At 34.4% G+C, this 23,435-nt stretch overlaps 1 protein-coding gene across 5 annotated transcripts in view; it reads left to right on the plus strand.

The window, feature by feature from the left end:
- Positions 1–22,884, plus strand: part of Spred (Sprouty-related protein with EVH-1 domain) — a 202,054-nt gene extending 179,170 nt beyond the window's left edge. For 4 of the 5 annotated variants that reach the window (XM_069812587.1, XM_069812588.1, XM_069812585.1 and 1 more), the window contains one exon: positions 11,326–13,884. In XM_069812587.1, the coding sequence (XP_069668688.1) occupies positions 11,326–12,093 (768 nt within the window). In that variant the 3' untranslated portion in view covers positions 12,094–13,884. Of the gene's footprint in view, positions 1–11,325; positions 13,885–22,612 lie in introns of those variants that run through there. The other variant, XR_011329725.1, reaches the window with a different exon arrangement.
- The last annotated feature ends 551 nt before the right edge of the window (positions 22,885–23,435 follow it).

The following is a 23,435-nucleotide window of genomic DNA, read 5'->3' on the forward strand; positions in this document are numbered from 1 at the left end:
GTATGCCATTAGGAAAGTCCAGGATAACAGAGAGGGTTTGGAATCGAATGGGTTACATCAGCTGCTTGTCTATGCGGATGACGTGAATATGTTAGGAGAAAATCCACAAACGATTAGGGAAAACACGGGAATATTACTTGAAGCAAGTAAAGAGATGGGTTTGGAAGTAAATCCCGAAAAGACAAAGTATATGATTATGTCTCGTGACGAGAATATTGTACGAAATGGAAATATAAAAATTGGAAATTTATCTTTTGAAGAGGTGGAGAAGTTCAAATATCTGGGAGCAACAGTAACAAATATAAATGATACTCGGGAGGAAATTAAACACAGAATAAATATGGGAAATGCCTGTTATTATTCGGTTGAGAAACTTTTATCATCCAATCTGCTGTCGAAAAATCTGAAAGTTAGAATTTATAAAACAGTTATATTACCGGTTGTTTTGTATGGTTGTGAAACTTGGACTCTCACTTTGAGAGAGGAACAGAGATTAAGGGTGTTTGAGAATAAGGTGCTCAGGAAAATATTTAGGGTGAGAGGGATGAAGTTACAGGAGAATGGAGAAAGTTACACAACACAGAACTGCACTCATTGTATTCTTCACCTGACGTAATTAGGAACATTAAATCCAGACGTTTGAGATGGGTAGGGCATGTGGCACGTATGGGAGAATCCAGAAATGCAAATAGAGTGTTAGTTGGGAGGCCAGAGGGAAAAAGACCTTTAGGGAGTCCGAAACGTAGATGGGAAGATAATATTAAAATGGATTTGAGAGAGGTGGGATATGATGATATAGAATGGATTAATCTTGCTCAGGATAGGGGCCAACGGCGGGCTTATGTGAGGGCGGCAATGAACCTCCAGGTTCCTTAAAAGTAAGTAAGTAATATTGTTACGTAACGATAACAGAATACAAATGATATTTTGAATATTATATCTCCAAAGAATGATAACAGAATACAAATGACTTGAATATTATATATATCACTAAAGAACAGTAATAGAATATAAATTGAAATTTGAATATCATTTATATCGCTAAAGAACGATAACAGAATAAAAAAAAAATATAACTTGAATATTATTTATATCGATAAAAAACAATAACAGAATATAAATGGTAGCCTAACTGAAATATTTTTTATATCGCTAAAGAACGATTAAAAAATAAAATGAAAACTTAAGCAAGGCCCAAACTCACAACCTTCAAATCGTTAATTGAGCACTCTATCGCTGGTCTACAAGACGCAGATATGGAATAGTTCTATAGTTCTTCTACAAGCACATGCATTCTGTAACATCGCCGTGACCTGAAGTGGACTTAGAAAATATTCGCTGTTCACGAGTGCGGCCAATTTTTTTTTGACAACTGTACATTTCACTGAGACACTTTTACTTAATTAATTGAGAATACCAAACTCAATAAGAATATTATATAAAACTTCTCTTTTAACCGAGTCATGTAACTGATGTACTGTGCCTTTGCACTCCCATTTTTTCTCTCCAATATCTGTCTAATGCAAAAGCTCTGATAAATAGTTGATCTATTATGCCGAAATGATAAATGGTCGATCTGTTACGCCTAAAAACCACATTGATGATCCCCAATAATTTCATCTACATATGGAATTAATCTTCTCAAAAGAATATTGGACAAAATTTTTTAAGATATCGATAAAAGTGATATTCCTCTAAAGTTACTACAGTTAGTCTTTTCCCCAAGATAGCTATAATTATGGATTCCTTTCATTGTTCTGATACGATTTCTTTTTCCTAAATAGCAAGTACAAGCTTATAAATTTCACTGAATAATGCACCTCCATCGTCATGAATTAATTCTGCTTAAATTTGATCGATACCTGGAGACTTGTACTTTTACAGCTTTTCTACTGCAAATTCGATTTCAGAAAGTGTGAGTTCGGGTATAAATAGCTCAACAGTTTCTATTTGAATATCAACCCGGTTATTTATATTTGGCCTTTGTTCATTTAGTACCGTAGTTTCCCCTAACTATGGTCCACATTTTTCACATTTTTCTTTGTATATTCAGTACTATTCATCCAGATTAAGTGAAATTTTGGCTTTGGACTCTTGTAAGTGTGTATTAAATAAATATTGACATATATGTTTGAAATTATTTAATTACAAGTGTTAAAGAAATAATAAACATTGGTACATAGTTGTATTCTGAGTTGCCCAACTATAGTCCAATCATATATTCATGCTTGAAAGCATGGAGCTGGAGCTGTAATTATTCGTAAATCAATACATTGAATTTCTAATTTAAGAGCAGAAACATAATCTAGCACAGAAATATTACAAAATAAATGAAAAGTACATGGATTCTTTTTATTAGTACACATTGCATAAACACACATAAACAAGTGAAATATGAAAGTCATTTTCCTGCAGTAATGAACAACTTACACTCACCGGCAAAAAAACCGGGCCAACTAAAGTTTCTTAATTTTTTTTATGAGGTGAGAATCAGAAAACTCATTATGAAATGAAGAAAACATTACTTCTCAGCAAACAAACTTTCTTATTATGACTTGTGTTATTATTTTCAGTGCCAAACAATGGATATAATTAAAAGGTATAAAAACTTACAAATTGTATCAATTTTCTTCCAAATATTCAACTGGTTCTGTGGCCACCAGATGTTGCTAATAGCGGGTATTGCCTCCCTGTGACTGTATGACTGCTACCATTCACAGATTCAACTCTTCTACCAGATTCTGGATGACAGTCTGGTCGATTCTATTTCATTCTTCACTTAGAACATTTTGGAGCTGCTGTAAGTTGCTGTGAGGAGGTAGACAACTTATAACTTGCTTCCCTAGCATGCCCCACACATGTTCAATAGGGTTTATATCAGGACTTCTTGCTGGCCATGCCATCCTATTCAATCCAACGTCGTGAAGAAACTCATCCACGATTCTTGTAGTATGAGGGCGGGCATTGTCATGCATTAATAGGAACTCTTCACCAATTAGTGGGACATATAGGACCACAGGTTCAATTAGAACCTCTCCGTTGTATCTTGGAGCAGTCAAAGCACCTCCATTAAAGGAAACAAGTTCTGTGCGAGCTTCATACGAAATGCCATCCCACACTGTTACTGATCCACCTTGGAAACTGACACGTGAACTGAAGGTGCATGGAGAAAAACGTTCTCCTTCTCTTCTCCACACTCTTTCACGTCCATCTATAAACTAAATTACGATTCATCTGTGAAGAGTACTCGTCCCCACTCCCCCAGATTCTAATTAGTATGATTATGAGCAAAACATAATCGTTCAACACGATGTTGTTGGAGAAATTCTGGGCCTTTAGCTGGTCTTCTGGATTTCAGCCCAGACGCCTTCTTACAGTTCTCTCACTCACGTTAACTTGTCTTATTTCCTGGAGGTCTCTTTTGGTCTCAACAGCTGTGGAATGGCAATCTCTTAATGTGTTTAGAACAATAAAATGGTCGTCATGAACCGAAGTTACTCGTTTTCTCCCTGAACGGGTCTCCTGGAATAAACTCCTGTCTCTCTAAAGTATGGTATACCCGTTGTACTGTCGATCGAGGAATCCCAAGTACTACAATGCTGACTATTCCCATCTTCTATTAATGCAACCACTTTTGCTGAATTGGTAGGACTTAGTGACATTTGTATACAATGAAGTAATCCAATACTGCCTCAAAAGAACTTACCAGTCTGTAGACTTCTTCAGTTTAGCTTTAAATGAGTTCGAGAAGTTTAGACACAATATTGCAAGAAGAACAAATCTTCCCTTCAGATCATTGCTGGCTGTTACGTATTCAATATTACATTGTTACATATCACAAAATAAATGAATGACTAAATGAACCTTAGCACACCTACAATTATTTTAAAAAATCCTACAATTTTCAAAAATTTTAAAGAAAATATAGGTGGCACTTTTTTTTTTTTTTTGCTGATGAGTGTATATTAAAGAATAAAATTACGATATCAAAATGAACTAACACAGGCTTAACAAAAATAATTATGCACATAAATTCACTGATAATAATGTTTATTTACCATACTGAGAACTACATTTAGTAGGCTTATTGTGATCCTTTGAATCTCCACTTCTCTTGTAATTCTGAAATTGAAAATAGATCTTTCTTTTTCGAGACGCATTTGGGGTCTTCAATTTGTTATATTATGTTTTCCTTTCTATAAAATAAAATGTCTTCCATTTCTCACCCCCTCCAGTAATTGCCAGTTCTTGCCATACATGAAACAACAGCTCCATTGTTCTTCACTTCCAAAACTGTCCCTAGCCACAAATCCTCCTCATAAGTAACTACCACGTGCCTTTAACATTAATTTAACAGATTTCGTCTTCTTTTCCACATCTGACTCTATGTATATAAATGTGGAAAGAACACTGAAAACATCATAGACTTAATCTATACCCAATTCAATTTCATCGCTCTCATAGTCATTTACAGGGAAGGTTGTTTTCCATCTACCCTGGAGTTTTCGTTTTACCGAACCATTGATATACCATTGATGCTGGAACAGTCTGCTTCTTTATTTTATTTACTGGACCATAATGTTAAATGGTGTTTTGGAATATACTGAGATACCATATTTGCAGAAGTAAATAATCACATTGACCACATTTTATTAAAACAAATATCTTAAAATGAAATACAAATAAGGTCCACGAACCATTGACTTCTGGCCATGAGGTTAAACATTTTTCACGCAGAGTCCTTAACCTCTGCCGGTCTAATTATTACGTGAAAGTAAACACTATATAGCCAGGTTTAATTGTACAAACAATCGTATATCTATAACTTATCAGTTCTACAGAGGCGAGCTTAATAAAACAAACACAAACTGAATGATTTCTTGTCTTCACACATTCAATACAACGATGCACACTGACCTTGGTAAGAATCCATATCATTGCTGTGTGTAATGGTAGATGAAAGCACACTATGGAGAACATAATTCCATCACAGTGGCACCTCAAATGGCAGACACCGAACTCTTGGGAGACTAATAATACATAATGCGTTTTGGACCATAGTTGGGTACTTGGACCATAGTTATGGGAAATGACGGTAGTTGCTCAAAATAATTTTTGTATCTGTTCAGAATGGAATGAGAATCTGCAAGCAAGTCACCATTTTCATTCTTGATCACGTTTATGTTTGCCTGATATCCTTTCTTAAATTCCTTGATGCCCTTATATAAATCTGTAATGTTTTTATTCTTGCTATTTGTTTCTACCTCATTCAGTTTTTCCTTCAAGTAATCTCTTTTTTTATTTCTAAGAGTACGACTTCACTGAAATAATTGTCTCTATTAGCCTGGGCTGAATCCTATAAGAATTGCCTGTTTCCTTCTTTGTCCTACCATGGAGCAATCTTCATCAAACCACGGATTCTTTTTCTTACAAAGGATGTTTGAACTGGCTCAGAAAGGTACAATCCTCAAACTTCGTTGACTGATACAGCTCCCATATGTAAATGAACACAAAAAATTACCTGCCAATAGGAATTAATAAACTTTTAAAACTTACTTTGAATGTCGGGTAGAATGCATTGTTAAATAGCCTTCCTGGCGTGTTTTCCCTGAAACCTACTGTGCTGCATGGGGCGTTACAGATCTGCCCTATAACTGCATGCAATGTGATACAGTTAGTCTTTAACTTATTTTACAAAACATAATCCAAAGTATGAACGTCTGTTACTTATTCAGGGCATAGTGATTAGTGATTACCTATTTTACTCTTAATGTGTAACATAAGTGGCAGCACTTGATTGAGTGATTAAAACACAAATACATTTTACACCATGCACACTGAACTAAAGCAGTCATATCACAATTATTTTATTCATAATTTGTATTTATACTGTCAAGACAAAACTGTTTTGTGTTAGGAATTCTGGTGGTCTTTCTGATGTATAGCGTGTAGCAAACCGTGAATATTTTATCACATTGCGAAATCTTGGTGCACAAAACTGACAATGAAGTAAGGATTTAAATTTCAACATGTTATCCCTGTGGAATAGTTCAGATTTTACACTTTCATTTGACGATATTAGTTCAGACTTGCGGTAGTAGAATGATTTCCACTGACGGAAAAGAACTTATTCAGAGGCTGAACTCTTTCTGTCATTCCGGGAGGAATCTGAACTAGTTCAATTGTTTTACCAAGAGGGATACTTTCTAGACACGTGGTATCATTGTATGCTGTCCACGAATCCAAAATCAAGGCGAACTTGTAACTTATAAGAGGAAAGAAAGCTTCTTGAGACCACTTTTTAGTTCCTTTTCCCTCCATTTCTCCGGATTTTGAAGCCTTAACAATAGTGTTTTGGACCTTTATCATTTTTTTTTAACTATAGGGCCGGAAGTTCTGCCAGTTCTTGCAATACAATAAATAGTTTCGGAAAGAGAACTTATCCATATGTATGGTAGGCTTAATCATGTGGGAGTAAGTAAGAGCTGCAATTGACTGGACCTTGCTTTTGGTATGCTTTTCACCAACAAAAGACAATGTGCGTTTGGTTCTCATTTCCTTTTCAAAACTGTTCTGGTATATATTATAAATAGCAGAGGGTGAATAATAAATAAGTTTATGTTTTGTTGTATTTAGAATGTCATCTGCCGATTTCTGTATTTCCGCCTCATCCTTGCATGCGAACGGAAGACAGGTTTCGTGATTTTTCTGCTTTTGATCTTTTAGCACCTTTTAAAATCAGAAATCCAGGATACCGAAGCTTTAAATGTATCCTCTGATAATATTGTTCTTGAAATGTCTACAGACCACTTTTAAATCAGCATCAGATACATTTTGTTTATTTTGTCTGGCATGAACAAATCTTGACAATAGTGCTTCATACATGACCTTTTTGAACTCTACTGAATGTGGTTTTATATTCTCTAATTGTGATATCCAAAGATACAGTTGCCATTCCGACGTGATTGCCTGGAACCTTTTCCGAACTGTTGCTGATGAATACTTCTTTTACCACTTTCATTCAGCCAATATTTCACTGCTTTTCTCTTATATTCAGCACTTACAATCTTTGTTGATTGATTCTGTGGACCTAGTGCATAACTTTACGATGATGGTATCATTGGTGATGGAGTATGATAATGAGAATCACTATCAGATCTATTAGGTTCAAATTCCACAGGTGAGGAATGGGGTTTCTGTTTGTGGGTACTAGATTCTGAAGATGAGGTATCAATGTCACTTTCTTCATCCAGAGATTCTTCATTACTTATTTCTAAAGTCTCGTCAGCAGTGTCATTCACCCTCAATGGATGATCCTCTATAAGTTTTATAATATATTCTGCCATTTGTCTCTCTTGTATAGTAATTTCACTTGCAGCACAATTACACTCACGAAAATAATTTGTCGCACGTTACAAAACATTGACAGGATTCAGTACTGTTTGAGAGCACGTTCTTATGTCTCACCGATACTACTCACTGCTACAAACTAACATGCAGTCGTGTTTACTTGCATCCTGCGATGCAGCGGCAACTCGCAGTTAGCTGATAAGCCACTCACTGTCAATTATTTTCATAGACATATCGCATTCACATAGTTAATTCAGATCTTTGCATTGGGTATCGGGCATGTAATTTTTTGTATGTTCATTTACATATGGGAGCTGTACCAGTTAACGAAGTTTGAGGGTTGTATCTTTCTGAGGTAGTTCAAACATCCCTTGTTAGTTCCATAAATACTTATGCTGTTCTCAGCCGCAATTTTGATATTTCTGATATTTTCTCACATGCTGCTTCAATTTCGTCAGAACTCACTAAAATGGCAAACCCATTTGAAATTTCGAACTGATAGTGTTGCTTAGTTTCATCATCTTTTAATTTCGGAATATTGAATCTCTTAATGTTAACTTGTTGCTCTACTTGCTTGCGTACTGATAGTCTTTCTCTTAATTGTCCAATTATTCAATAATGGTCAGAATCACAGTCTGCTCCTCTGAAGGATCGAATACATTTCTATAATATTTTTATTTAGTTCTTGGTCACCAGGATTGCTCATGAGTTAATTAGTTGGATTCATGCTCCATGGCTGTGATCGAGCTTGGGTTCGAATTCTGCCTGAGTTGATAACCTGATTAGATTTCTTCCTGAGGTTTTCCTTAAGTGAAAGGTGAATAATAGATAACTCTGTCATCCTCATTATCAGATCCATCTTGCTATCACGAATCCCACATAACCACACAATTATTACAGTGTCGTTAAATAAATAAAAAAAAAAAACACTTTTTCTTAGAAACAAGTTATTGTTCCATGCACAATATGTGGTACAGTTCACACGATTTCTTTATAGATGGATTTTGTGACAGTGTTCGTCATTGTCCTTTTGGCTAGTGACTAATCTCCTGTGACAAACTTTTGATGTGCTGCTCTCCCTGGTACATGCTTACCGCGGTTTTCATGGACAGCTATAGAGATTGCTTGAAGAGCAACTGAGACAAGAATCCATTAGGCACACTTTTTTCGTACCTGACCGATGGTTTCTCTCTGTAGCAAGCAAGCAATAAAACTAATGACCATCAAGTTCCCAAAGAGCTTTATGATCATTCTTTGTGATTCTAGATGGTTAAACTTGCACTGCACATTTACATTTCTTCTCTACATATATGATTTTCGTGATTTTCCTTGTGTAACTGTGTTACTGACACTAGTGTATTTTCCACTAGTAATTCTCTTCCTTGTTCACATATTCTTCACCTACTTTTCACATTGTAAGGTTTTTCCTCGAATTTTCACGTTTTGTTTTCATTCTTGGTACAAATCACATAAAGGAAGACTGGAGCTTCATGTGTTGCTTGGATTTAGATTACTGTGTCATCTGAAATGCCCATTTATGTAAGCAGGTATTTTGAACATACGTATAAACTGTGCCAAAAGCTGCCATCAGTACCCCCTCCCCCCACCCCCACCCAACCATTGCAGATGAAAGTGGCCCAATGTGGTTCTAAGCCCTTCAATTATGAAGCTGCAACTTAAATGTCAGTGTGTAACCATTGACTTCTAAAGTAAAAGCATGTGGTTGTCTCCATACCTATTACATTCTTTCATTGCATGGTGCTTAACACTTTTTTTTTTATTTAATTTTTATGTTGTCATTAGTGTAGTTTTACCATTTGATGATATATTCAAAATTTATTGTGTCAGTACTGTAGAGGGGGGGGGGCAGAAGAAAGATTCTTATATTGGGCTTATGTTGAATTGTTGAATCTACAATTTTCTGACAAAGACTGTTGAAAATGACCTAAAGCAAAGAATTACTTAAAGATAGAAAGTGACGTAACTCAACTGAATTTTTGTGGATGATAGGGTACTTCAGAAACAAAGAGAAGAGCATTTTAGATACAAAGAAAGAAGTTAGTACCCCATATACTGGGTGTTCAATTCAAAGTGTGTCATGGCTCGCTGTATGCCGTCATGTGGCTAGCCGATGAGCCTAGAGAATTCAGTCTTCCTACACTTCCGCAGAGGTGTATAACCTAAGAGGCAGAGAAGTTGCGTAGCAAGTACGGCGTTCATTCTGAAGAATACGTACCGATACGTACGGTAACGCCAGTAGTGGCAGGAATGTGAACTGTTTGGAAATGCGTACTGTCGGGATATGGGGAGAGGGTTAAGACGATTACTTACGTATTTGTTGACATTAACTTCGACGGTCAACATGGACACGGAGCATTTGATTTGTGTTGTGGAATGTTACCGTACGCAACAGATGATAACAAATACCCTGCGTACGACTTGCCGGCGCAAAACACAGTTCGAAAGAGGTTATGGTTGCACACAGACCGTACAGACTGCCATCTGTTGCTACGACGTTCAAGTTATACCATACACGTTCTCAAGTTCAGATTGAAGAACGCCTTGAATAATAGGCAACTTCTCTGACATATAAGCTGAAACTCGCTTCAAATCGGTGACTCAACAACAGTGACGTCATGACACACTTTGAAATGAACACCCAGTATAGGCCTATATAGAGTGTTCATTAAGCATGGAATATTATTTATAAATTTTCAAATTTTAATTTTACAAAAAAAGTTTTATACAAAAGCTGTTGGAGATAAACCATGCAATATGATACTATTGTTGGAAAAAATTATTTAGGCATACAGGGTGTCATAGTAAAGTTTATTTTTTTAAATGACATACTATTTTAAGATTCACATATTCCGAATCTCCGTTAAATTTTACATATGAATGCATAGAAATTTGACCCATTCACCCTTTTTGTGTATTTTAATTATGTATTGAACTTGTTTCATGGATTTAAAACTTGAGGCAAATAGGTATGTAAAATCATGTTGAGTAGGCCATAAAACTAATCAAAACAGTATCACTAAACAAACTTTATAACAGATGCTCAAAATGAGAACCATTCACAGCCAAACAATGTCCTAGTCTATCACGAACACAGTCCTTTGTAGATATGAGATAGAACAGATCAGTCATGCAACTGTGATAAATACCATAGACTGTTTTCTTGATAGACTGGGACATTGTCTGTGAATGGTTCTCATATTGAGCATCTGTTGTAAAGTTTGGTTAGTAATCACTTTTAGTTTCAGGGGCTACTCAAGATGATTTCATATACTTATTTGTGTCAAGTTTGAAATCCGTGAAACAAGTTTAATAAATAGTTAAAAGGACATGAAATGGATGAATGGGTAAAATTTCTACTCAAATATACATAACATTTAATGGAGATTCGGAATATGTAAATCTTGAAATAGGGCAGCATTTAAAAAAAATAAACTTTACTGTCACACTCTGACACACTGTATGCCTGAATAACTAACACTGGTATCATATTATATGGTTTACATCATATATATATATATATATATATATATATATATATTTATTTATATGTATTTTTATTTAGCTACATGTTGTCCTGGGAAATGAAATTTCTTGAATTGATTTAAGAATGTTGGGCTTAGAACTGTCACAGTATACGAAAAGTTTTTGTTTTATAATACCATAACATTGCATTCATTTTTGACTCAGTGTGACTCACGTGGTTTGAATATAAGTGTGGCTGTATGCACATTATTGTGTAGATTGGATTGTGTGATGCTGCATGGCTTGCAGCATTTGTAATCAGTTTCCTTTCTTGGAATTGCAGTAATAACTTTTCCCTTGCAGTTGATAATATAGAATATGTTCTAAATCATTTTAATTAATTTACAGAACATATAATAATAATAATGCATTTTGCTGTAGTTATGATAGCTTTCAGTTTGTTGAATTTTAAAAGAGTTTATTGAATTTTAGACATTGAACTTACCTGTGGAGAGGGGTGACTCTCGCTCGTCCTCTGACTCATCAACACGAGGTGGTGGAGGTAGCAGTCGCCATGCCACACCCCCAACTGAGTCTCACCACCTTCATCGGATTCATTACATCCCAAGACGTGAAAAAATTGGGTCTGACAGGGACCCCAGCCCTCCGGAGGGCAAGCAGCAGCAACGTGGAGAAGTGGGTGGTGGGGTGGGGGGTGGTGAGAAAGAGAATTACTCATATGTTCAATTGACAGCTGTACACGAGTATATATATCCTGTGATGGAGGACCAGAAGGCAACCCGTCGTGATTCAGCTGGTAGTTTGAAGAAAAGGAGTCCGGAAGTGATCCCTACTCAACCCCCTTTGCTTCCTAGCAAACCAGGAGGAAAGAAGAAGGATCGTCATAAAACCTGTCGAAACAGGTGCAGCCACTGCCAGGAGCTGTATTCGGAAGATGAAAATGCTAGAGGAAGTTGTGAATATGCGCCAGACTGCGTGCGAGCGGGAATCAGAGCAGTTACTTGTATCTCGTGTGCCGAATGTATGCTGTACCATTGCATGGCAGATGCAGAAGGAGACTTTGCACAGCGTCCTTGTGAGTGCGGGGTGGTGGACGAAAATTGTGGGCGCCGGTGGCTCGGTTTGGCTCTGCTGTCGCTACTGGTGCCCTGTTTATGGTGCTACCCGCCGCTCCGGGCATGTCACTGGTGCTGCGTGTCGTGTGGAATATGTGGAGGTAGGCACCGTCCTGCCTCCTAGCCTACAGAGTGCCAGAATGAGGACTGCATTCATTGCCGGCCACTCTCCATGCTAGGTTAGCAGAATGGGTAGGGGATAGCGCTCAGTACATGTGCCACAACTTGTAGGTTGACACTGCCTATCGTGAAATAATGTGAACATCACCAATCTTTGTTCATTAGTTAGTGTCCCAAAATGTACTTTCGAAGATTGTTTGCCATATACCTGACTCTCCAGGAATAATGATAATTTGGCACATCTGTACCTGCTGGGGCAGGCCACCCAGCTGTCTTAAGTACCATTTTCTCACCATGGTGCTACATAAATATTTTTCATATGGGAACTACAGCCCAGCTTCCCGAGAACGTATGGTGGGTAGCATGCCACATGTGTGTTTCTTGTAGTAAATAGAAATGAATGAGAGCAAATGGCTGAAACTGTAGTATTTGTACAGTGTTAATTGAATTGGATGAACTGCCTGCTCTACAATTTTCTGTTTTTAACAGAAATTATGGATCAAATTGATAATCAGGAAAGGGCTTACAGTATTTGTCCTTTTGACGATTGAAATTGTACTTTTCTCTTCTCATTTTTTAAATTTATTTCTCGTATCCCTCATTACATCCATTGTACCACTGTGTGTATGTCGTAATATGGATGTGTAAAAATGTTGCCTTAACATTAATGGACCGTGGACTTACGGCAACTGATAATATTACAATAAGATGTTCTTTGAGACAAGATATAGTGACACCATAACTAATATATTGTTTAATGTCATTTTATATCGTGTACATAAACAATTGGAACCTGCACAATTGTGCAATAGTTGTCATTTGTAGTTACCAAACCTTTTCTACATGTGAAACAACACATGTAGATCGGTTTTGGAATATGTTTTGTTTAGGTAAACCAAGTTGATATAGCGTTATTCCACCCTACTCTATGTCTTGGCAAAAGAATGACCTATTTTTCCGAGGGCTCATGGGAAAATAAGACAAACTTTTGACTCTAAAATGCAAGATGGAAGCATGCAACTTGGAAATAACTTTCCAGTGGCCTGCTGCCATAAAGTTTTAACTCTATGTGTGAATACAAGGTCCAGCGACAGGATATGATTGGTAGACACTGGGCAAGTGTAAACCAACTGTTGCTGCTGGATTTAAATACAAATTGTAGCCAACGAAAGAAAGTCTATTTACTAATACTACTATTAAATATTATTATTACCATTATTCTTATTATTACTATTATCTTTATTATCATATTATAGGTTGCACACTACCTGATGAATTTCTGTATTAAATATTTTTTTTTTTTTTTTTTTTTTTTTTTTTTTTTTTTTTTTTTTTTTTTGTAAGCACCATGCAATGATGGACCGAATCTTTTTTCATACTTATTTTAATATGTTGACATTACAAACTTTTGTACTCTCTTTTAAGTGCAGTCCTATAAAGAACATTCATTCATGTCTCTGAGGTTTCATCATTCCCCATCTCTTTTTCCTTCACCTTCATCAGATGTATTTGCTTTTCTCTGCCTCTCATATTTTCTCTTATTGTCTCTGAATCAGGAATGAAGAATATTTTCCTCATCAACGTGGCCTATGGTAAGAGAGAAAAAAAGTAGTTGTGTGAGATTTCATAAGTGAGTGATATTTAGTCAGAGATGAAAACTTTTTAAGGTTATTTTTGACAATCATTTGGAGCAGGAAATAGGATAAAGCTTAATGTGGTGTGAACATCAATTATTGTTTTAAAAGTTTGTTTTTTCTTGCTCATCCATTTACAAAAAAAAATAAATAAATAAATAGTAAATATTTACTACCACTACTCCGAAACTGTAACAGGAAAGTTGCTCTAAGTAGATTGAAGTAAATTGTTCTCCTGTCCCACTTACTTTCTGCCCTTCTTCACTTCACTTGGCATTCCAGTAGTTTTTAACCAATCTTCTGTAAATTCTGCTTCTGAGGCCTGCATAATCTGAAAACTGGTACATGCTTAAGCTCTTTGTATAGTATGTTAAGTCTCTTAGATATTCAAGCAGTGTGAAATAACATTCTGTATATAGTGTGTCATCCTGATTTCATATTTATTTATTTGTCATAAAGTTAATTTTGAATTGTATTTCATAGAACGTGTATGGTGAATTCAAGACTCCATAGTAAGTTATCTGGTGAAAATGACCTTCCATTTTCTTTAACTCTTGTGCTTCTATAAGAGCAGATATTAAAACAAATATAAACAATTCTCATCTAGACTTAATTTATGAACGTTTGCAAATGTAAATGTTTAGCACACACTGCTACACAATTTATTAATTTGTCATTCATGACCATTTGAAAATGTAAATGTTTGGCATACACAATTTATTAATTTGTCAAGCTGAAGTTGAGATATTTCAATGGGAGGAACAGTATGGTCAGAATTTGATAAATTTTTACGTGATATGTTGTGGTAACTGAATTTCAAGTGGTTAATATTTCAAGTTTACAAACTCAAAATTTTGAAAACATATGAAAAATAAATGTTTAAAATTGTATCTTTTTGATAATATTTCAAAATTGTCTGTTCTCAAGTTGAAATCTCAATGGAATCGTACAACTTTAGTTTAATTTAGTAAATTGCGACATTCAAAATGTTTCTTTCTTATGAGTATAGAGTAGAGTAGAATAGTGTAGTTTGTAACATTTCGTTTACATAAATCAGTTCATGTAAACTAGAAAAATACTGGCGACTTGTCAAAAAGTGAGCTTACCTGCTAGTAACTTAATCTAAAATGCAGAACTTACAGTTTTTTTTTTTTTTTGTTGTTTTTAACTAATGCTGAGTCCTTGGCAAAGCCGTTCACTCACTCTCCAATATAGTAGAGTGATGTAGCAAAAAGTATATTTAAGTTAAGGTTAACACAATTTAAAACACTTGAAATATTCCTCGAAAGAAAGAAAGAAAGAAAGAAAGGAAGAAATTATCTAATAATTAGTACACGAGATACAAGAAAAACATTTTATATACAGGGTGGAAGTAATATAACTCTGTAGATTTTGATAGCTTATTCCTTACATAGAGTGTAACAAAAATGTCTAATCTCATATTAGTTCCAAATTAATACTTTTCTCAAAAAAAATTCCCTAAATGTTAACACTGTTTTACTCGATAAATACTACTTGTACGATTCTGATTTTTACTTTTATCATAAAAAAACTGTGTACTTTTTAAATAAAATATACAGTTTTCTTACAAATGAAATAAATAGATTAATGCTTGTCGATATTTCCTGTCATTCGGAGGTGTGGCAACTCTACTGCAATGACTAAGGGACGGAATGCTGCTATTCAGACCAAGTGCTTGTGTGTTTTCTTAGGTGAGCCGGTGATGTGCTGTTGTCAAACTACGCAGACTTTCAGCCTAATTTTCTAATTAATCATTCTCTGAATTACAAAATGAATAATATATATTTTGTTTATTTAATGTATTCTGTTTCCTTCTTTAATCTGCAGAATTATAACATTGCCACTCTGAATAGTTAACACAAAACAGAGTTTAAATATTAAAATGTTCTTCTTCAAGATATTCACTCAGGGAGTAATATGTTTTATCCAACAGTCAGTTTTTTTTGTTTTGTTCTAAATTATTTGTTGTTTATTGTTTTGTTTCGTCAGAGAATTTATTATAAATTTGTATTTCCATGTATTGTGGGCACTGCTCCAGTAGCAGAGAGTGAGCAGAGAATCTGAACGTTTTTTATGTCCAGTGTTATAACTATGTGGCTGCCAGATATTGTACTGAGCAGAATTGTCATGTAGGTGCAACAAGAACTTCAGCAAGTATACTGAAGGAATTCTTAATATTCTTACGTTTTTAAGTGCGACCTGAAAGACTGCATGTAAAATGAGTGAGTCATGATTCATGTGATTTTTTAAAATTGTATTCCAGTTTCTAGAAATTCCCCGAACTATTATGCCATAAGATATTATTATTATTATTATTATTATTATTATTATTATTATTATTATTATTATTATTATTACTACTACTATGTTTATAATGCAACTTAATTCTCATTATTTTGAAAACTGTACACTTGTGCACAATTTAAAAACATAAATTACTGCATTTTTATTTTACACTCTTCATTTTAAAAAACTCATAAGCATAAAGCAAATCAAGATTTCAGGTATAACTCCCTGTAAAGTTGATTTGAATAATTTCGAGGGAAAAATTGTTCCGGAGCCGGGTATCGAACCCGGGACCTTTGGTACGTTAAAAAAAAAACCAAAGGTCCCGGGTTCGATACCCGGCTCCGGAACAATTTTTCCCTCGAAATTATTCACATAAGCATAAAATTAGAAAATTGTCTATTGTTTAGTTAAAAACAATGGGTTTGTTATAGTAATACTAAACAAGTAGGTAGATTATTTAGCATGTTGGTCATTATGAACAGTTTAATTTCTTCTTAAGGTATATTATGTTTGTCTGTTCTTTCCAAAGGTTTGGTTACATCAATCACTTCATTGTGAGTTATAGAATAGGTTCGACCTGTAGGAGTTTATGATTCAGCTCTTAAAACTTTATTTTTCGATACTTTCGAAATGTCTTGTTCCTTAGAATGAGTATACAAATGAAGGGCTAGATCTGATGGCTCCAAAAACGTAACTGTCACTTCTTCATTATTGAAGTTTGCTGAGAGAATTAAACCAATCACTGCTGCTGGTTATATTCACATGTCACAAATCCAGTCACTTCATCCATTGTTAGAGTTGTCGAGTCTTTTTTTCAATTCGTATTTATTACTCATTGAATATTCTTTGACCTTGATTTCAGTATGACTTGCTGATAGCAAAATGATGTAGTGAAGTTGGTCTATTCCGCCAATTGCTTTTGCTTCTAATTAACCTCTTCCCTTACTATATATTTTACCAGTTTTGTGAAAAAAAAAGTGTCATATTTTTTTTATTTTCGTAAAGAGGTCATTTAATATTGCAGAATCACTGTACATCACTAATTTTCTTACATACCTAAAAAATCACTATGAAATAGACATACATTCATACCTGAATTATTATCCCGAGTTATCTCGTGCACCTTGATTCCAGCTCTGGTAGTTGTCCCACTTTGATTTTCTCCTGAACTATTTACCAACTTATGTTTTTTTTTTATGGATTAATTTATGAGGTACAATACCAGTGCTGTTATCAAGGCATTAAATGTTGCTTATCGTGTGACAGACTCGAAAGCAGGGTATTACGCACAGTGGCACATTTTATTCTGGACAGTAGTATCTGGTCTCCTATATGAACGTTTTGGGAAGAATGGTGTAGCAGTCATTGAATATTTGTACCAGTACATCTGTTCTTCAGGTTTGTGAATAATGTTCTGCAATATCACTATGCCCAAAAGTACACGTATTTCAGAGTCTGTAGTAGGCTGCCACGAATTATTTTCAGGATTCTGTGAACACTTATTAGCATGCCAAATCGTCTCCTCGAATATAATGTAGATGAGGTCATTATTAAAGAATAATTAAAAAAATTGAGAATTATTGTTATCAGAAACAATGTTAAAATTTCAGTGAATGGGGACCTCGGAAATGTCTTCTATCCAAACCACTGTCGAAAAGACGCGACATCAACTGATCTGAATTTGTTTGTTGATATATAACTTTGTCTTCTGATACCGATGTTTCATTTCCTAATCTTCTACAGGAATATATTCCTGATTAAAAGTTTCGGAATCACTAACTTGATCCATCTTTACACAAAACAGCACAAAAAACACTAAACACAAACAGAAACTGCCAAAACTAACTAGCATCTACTCACTACTGTGTGTGAATGCTATATGAGCATAAAATTCCACTCTCAAGGAAGAAGTACAAAAAACACCACCAGATATAGCAATATCACTAACTTCTGTAGCCATCTAGTGAGGAAAAGGTTAATGGAAAGATGGAAACGTATGTATTCGGGATATAATCCTTAGCAGCGAAAATGGGACTCAAACGAGTTAACTCGGGCTAATCAGGGAAGTGGTTAATGGAATTTTGGATAGTTTTTTTCATTGATGCATTCATGATGTAAAAAAAAATGAATTGTTGGGAAGTTTGACTTACTTCATTTGGAGAAGTGTCGTTATACGATTTTCGTAAGGACCCTGAAGACTTTCCCTGGCTGCAAGACATTTGACTCTTTCTCTCAAACTGTTACAGACTAATTTATCATAAGCTGCAGCATGAAGTTACACTCTGCGTCCACTCTGTTGTTTCACTCATGATGACATAATTATATTGCAGATTTTTTTTTTCTTTTCTTGTATTGTACAGCTTATCAGAGTAGAAGAGAACCTTTGCAATGCAGTTATCACTGCTTTTGAGAAATGAAATCACTTTTCTTTGAAACAAATGTACAGCTTCTGTATTAATTATCATGCATTCAGAAATTTTTTTAACCTAGTTGTAGTATGTAGATTGCTCTTGATGTAAAAAAAAATATCTCAGTGTTAGGGGACTTGTTTACAGGAAGTGCTAACAAAATTTTCAGCATGTTTAAGAATAGCACCATGAAGGGAGTATATGTGTGAAATTTTGGTCATTTTTCGAGAACAAACCCATTTTTTTTGCACATATTTTGTTAGTTGGCCAAATTTTATGTACAGTAATCGTACTAGAGGTTGTTTGATTTATCTAGAGAAAATCAAAACTCTAGTGGGATTGACTATTACATGATTAGAAGGAAGTATATAAAGATTAGAAGAAACAAAAGTACTCCAGTACAATAAAATATTAACTGACTTACTAAAATACTAAACTGTCTTGAAAATATATTATTTTACCATCTCATCATTACAAATATTCTGCTAGATGGCAGTAGTTTGTTATGATGAGCTGTTCTCTTGTTACCAGTTATGCCAACTATACAACCTTCATTGAACTCTGTGAACAATTACTAGTCTTGAAGGCTTTGTTGATTCAGTTTCATTTTTATTAAAACAGTTGCATTCCACTTCAGTGATCAGTGTATTATATTAAACAACCTCTGATACGTCACTGTTCATAATCTCATACAGCAGAAGCTATAACATAATCTAAATAATATAAACAAGATAAATGATAGAAAAGTTTTAATTAAGTATGATGAAATAAACATGAATCATTTTAAAAGGTACAGTTATTCAAAGTACAATGTTTGCAAACAAGAAACAAATAATAGGGAGGTGATAAAAACAAACAAATACTAGGGAGGTGGTAAAAAAAAGAAATGCTAGGGAGGTGATAAAAATTGTAGGATAAGCCGCCATGATTGGTTGAAACACATCGTTCTGTACTGTTTTATTGGTCAAAAGTAGTATAACACAGTAAAAGTGTAACAGTGAACATAATCGTCCTCGAAATTCATGCTTTAGTTACATTTTACAGGTTACAAAATGGTTTTCATGATGAAAAATCGACATTTTAAAGTCATTTATCCACACTTTTATTTTTAATGCATTTACTCACCAAGTACACTTGGTCAAAATGAAACTGTCCGGCCTCTTGAGCAGTTAAAATTTTCTAAGTCCCTTCGGGTGAATGCGCAGTTCACTGCCATAAAGCTCTGTGCACCACTTTCGTTAACTCCAAAGTTACTTAACTTCTATGCAGGTAGCTCGAGTTCGAATCTCTGTAGTGAATTTTTTGTTTTGTCCTTTCATTTATTTTTTACAACACGTTTTAGTGTAACATAGTCAAATAATTTTGCTTGTTAGTTCATGTTACATGCAGATAATTACAAAATTGGTGAAAATTCCAGAAAATCGGGATATATTTTGTCATCAGAATTATGGTTTTTCTTCTTGTTTACAATTACTATGTTTAGGCCCTAATGATCACGGATTTAGGTTAGTATAGTAATCATTCCCTGTAGCACAACTTGCAAATTAAGTATTGTCAGTTATTTAACCATCAACATATTCACTGAATGTTCCTTAGGTAATAGAGTATAAAGCAGCAGGGATTAATAAAATACTTAACACAGCATTTTAATATGAAAGCCTCTAATTATCGTCTTTAGTGTTACTTCGATCTAGCGTCAAAAGTTTCCTAATAACATAAAAAAAAATAATAAAGCGAAAAGTATTCTAAGATTAAACAAATTACGAAAACCTGCTATATTTTCACTGATGCATTAAAAAAAAAAAGTTTAGTGGCTCCACGAAGTTCTGAACTTGCAACCTCACGAACACTTTGCTAATGCTCTACCACTACGCTAAGAGTACTACTGCAGTAAGAACCACATTGTAATGAGCAATAATCATACTCCACTTGAGAACCTGTTATATATAGTGTTTGTGTTACAATATTCACTGTTGAAACACTCTGAGCGATCTGTCTGTTTTAAATCTTGTATATGAATTATTTTCTCATAAGATTTGAGTGATCAATAGTTGTGTTCCCCATTATAACTACTACAAGAATATACACAATCTTTTGATTAAAGCCTGGCTGTCCCGAGCACTCACAGAAATACCCGATTCGAACTTTGTCTCTCAGATGCCGGCTAGTTTCATTTAGACCAAGTGTACTTACATTGATTGGTATCTTAAAAGAATCACAAGAATTGGAAAAAAAAATCCGATTTATGTATTTGAAACTTCTATTAGCTTGTTTAACTTGACTACCATAACAGTGTTCTTAAACAATTGTCATTACTATACATAAATATTATTTACATTGATATACAACATCTCCCTTCTTACAAGTAAAAATTAACAAATACAATTTATTGTAACTTATACTTTGGGTCCTATCTATTCAAGTTGTGGGCTGGTCATCATTTGACCTTCATATTCTTTGACCGATGCTTACGTTAATTGTAGTTATATTTATTAATTTGATGTATCACCACTAAAATTACTTCCAAAATTATGTAAATTGTTACTTCTACTATTGAAATTCACTGTATTATCATTGTTTTCCACAGTGTTTTGGTCACTAAAATTATTAAGTTTAGTGAAATCGTCCAGTTTTTCCTGTCTTGAAATGTATAGTATTCCTTCTATATTCATTACCATATTGATGTCTGGCAATGAGATCTGAGAGTATTGCATTTATCAATTAACTTACTTGAACTCTTTCCCAGTGACGTTTTCTGTAACAGACTTTTATCATTCAGTGGAAATTCTGTCCTTTCCTTACTATTGCTGTTATAATATAATTGATTTTAACTGAGTATTAGCAGTTCCATTTTTCTCTTTGATCATCAACTCTTATAACTTGTTTTAGCAACGATTTGGTAATTGGTAATTTAGTTTTCAATTGTCTGCTAAATAATAACTGAGCTGGTTAGTACCCTAGATTAATAATAGGAGTATTTCTGTACTCTGACAATGTAACACAAACATCTTATACAGGGGATATTGTCTGAAATTATCTTGGGAATTCCAGGAATCCTGAAAATTATTTTAAACTTGTCAATGACTTTCGTAGTGCCACTACTAAATAATTTGAGCCAACAAATGAACAAATGTCCAGTCCTATTTTTTTTCAAATGGTAAATCATGTATTTCATGACTTAACAATAGTTCTTTACAATTTGATAATTGATATTTCTCACAAATAGAGCACATAAATGTCCCATATAATTATTCATACTTGGCCAATATACCGTATTTGCTGGTGTATAAGACACTCTTTCCTTTGAAGATGGGTCTGAAAACAGAGTGTATGTTGTTACTGAGTTTGTGAATGACTCAAAGCTTTATGGGTGCTGTGAAAACTAAGACAGTGGATAAATCATTCAAGAAGGGTGGCATTGGTAATGCACTGGATGGAACAGAGGACAATTTGTTGTTTAAGGACCCAGATTCGTATTTAGAAGAAGAATCAAGTGGCTCTTCATTTTGCTTTGGAGATGAGTTTCTTGGTTTTGACGAAGAAGATTAAAAGATATTCTTTCATAGTTAGATTAGGTATTTAATGGAAGTAGATGTACATATTAATTTATATTTGAAATACTGTAAATTTATTATAATATTCAGTGATAATTTTTTTCCCTAAATAAACGCTGGCAAATACGGTAATAATTGCCTAGCCCTAACCTTAGTTTTTATGATTCCTAAATGTGGTTCATGTAATATTCTCAACATTTCTGTTCTCAGTTTGAGTTTGAGTGGTACCTACAATAATTCTGTCTTCATTAAATAATCGCCCGTCTTCAACACTTGGAAATTGTCCCTTTGCCTATAATAATACCTAATGGCATCATTCAAACATTTATAATCAGGCAACTAGACATCCTGCTGTATTACTTTATTCAATACTACATCTTTAGAAGTGAACTTTTGAAATTCTTATTTTCTAGATTCACTTAACTGCATTATTTTAGCAACAGAACACACTGCTTCTTTAATGGTTTTATCATTAAATACACAATTTTTATTAAAAGATCTAGAGAGTAGATCAGCTATGTACATGTATTTTCCAGGGAGATATTTGACTGACAAATCATACTTTAACAGTTTCAGAATCATGCTTTGCAATTTCTGTGATTTTATCTTTTATACAGCTTTGTTACCACATTGATCATCAGTGAACAAAGAACATCTGCTTCAATGGACCAACTGAAGAAAGAAGCATAGCAGTGCAGAAATTTGAGTGCTCTTTACTGGGAGGCAAGAAACAAAATTTGTTAAATGAGCCCAAAAGCAGCCATTGGAAAACAACGCCACCACCACCATCACCTTTGTTACACATTGCTACTAGTTGCTTGTGATTTTGTGATTTGTAATAATATCTACGTGTTTACCATAAATATAATTATGACATGTGGATATAGCACTTACTATACCAAGTAATTCTTTTTCAATTTGAGAATACCTTTTTCTAGTCTCTCTTAAAATATACGACTCAAACAAGTTTATACTCTTGCAACATACTGTAACCAAGATCATTTTGAGAGGCACCACACTGAATTTCTATTGATTTTCCAATATCAAAATGTATCGATATAGGAGCTTTGCAAATTAACTCTTTAAGCACAATTTTTCTATGTGTTGGCAACCAACCAAAGTTTACTTTATCCCTTAGCACCATATTTCATTGCATAATAGTCGCATTTTAATGCTCTTTTTTCCTTGGTGTGAAAATATACAGTGTGACCATTATGTGAAGAATAAATTAAAATGGTAATGATTGATCGTGTCAGCTTCCATATAACGGGAGCGTGTGCGAGCAAGCAGGGCCAAATTGCGTGATTTGTAGCAAAAGAGGAAGGAGAGATAAGGAGGGAAACTGGTACTAGTGTGAGATGCTGGAACCATAACGTGAATAATACTTTTAAAAATTAAAATTACTGTGGTATTATTGAATTAAAAATACTTTTTTATTGA

This window comes from Periplaneta americana, chromosome 16 (genome assembly GCF_040183065.1).
Source record: "Periplaneta americana isolate PAMFEO1 chromosome 16, P.americana_PAMFEO1_priV1, whole genome shotgun sequence".
NCBI lineage: Eukaryota > Metazoa > Arthropoda > Insecta > Blattodea > Blattidae > Periplaneta > Periplaneta americana.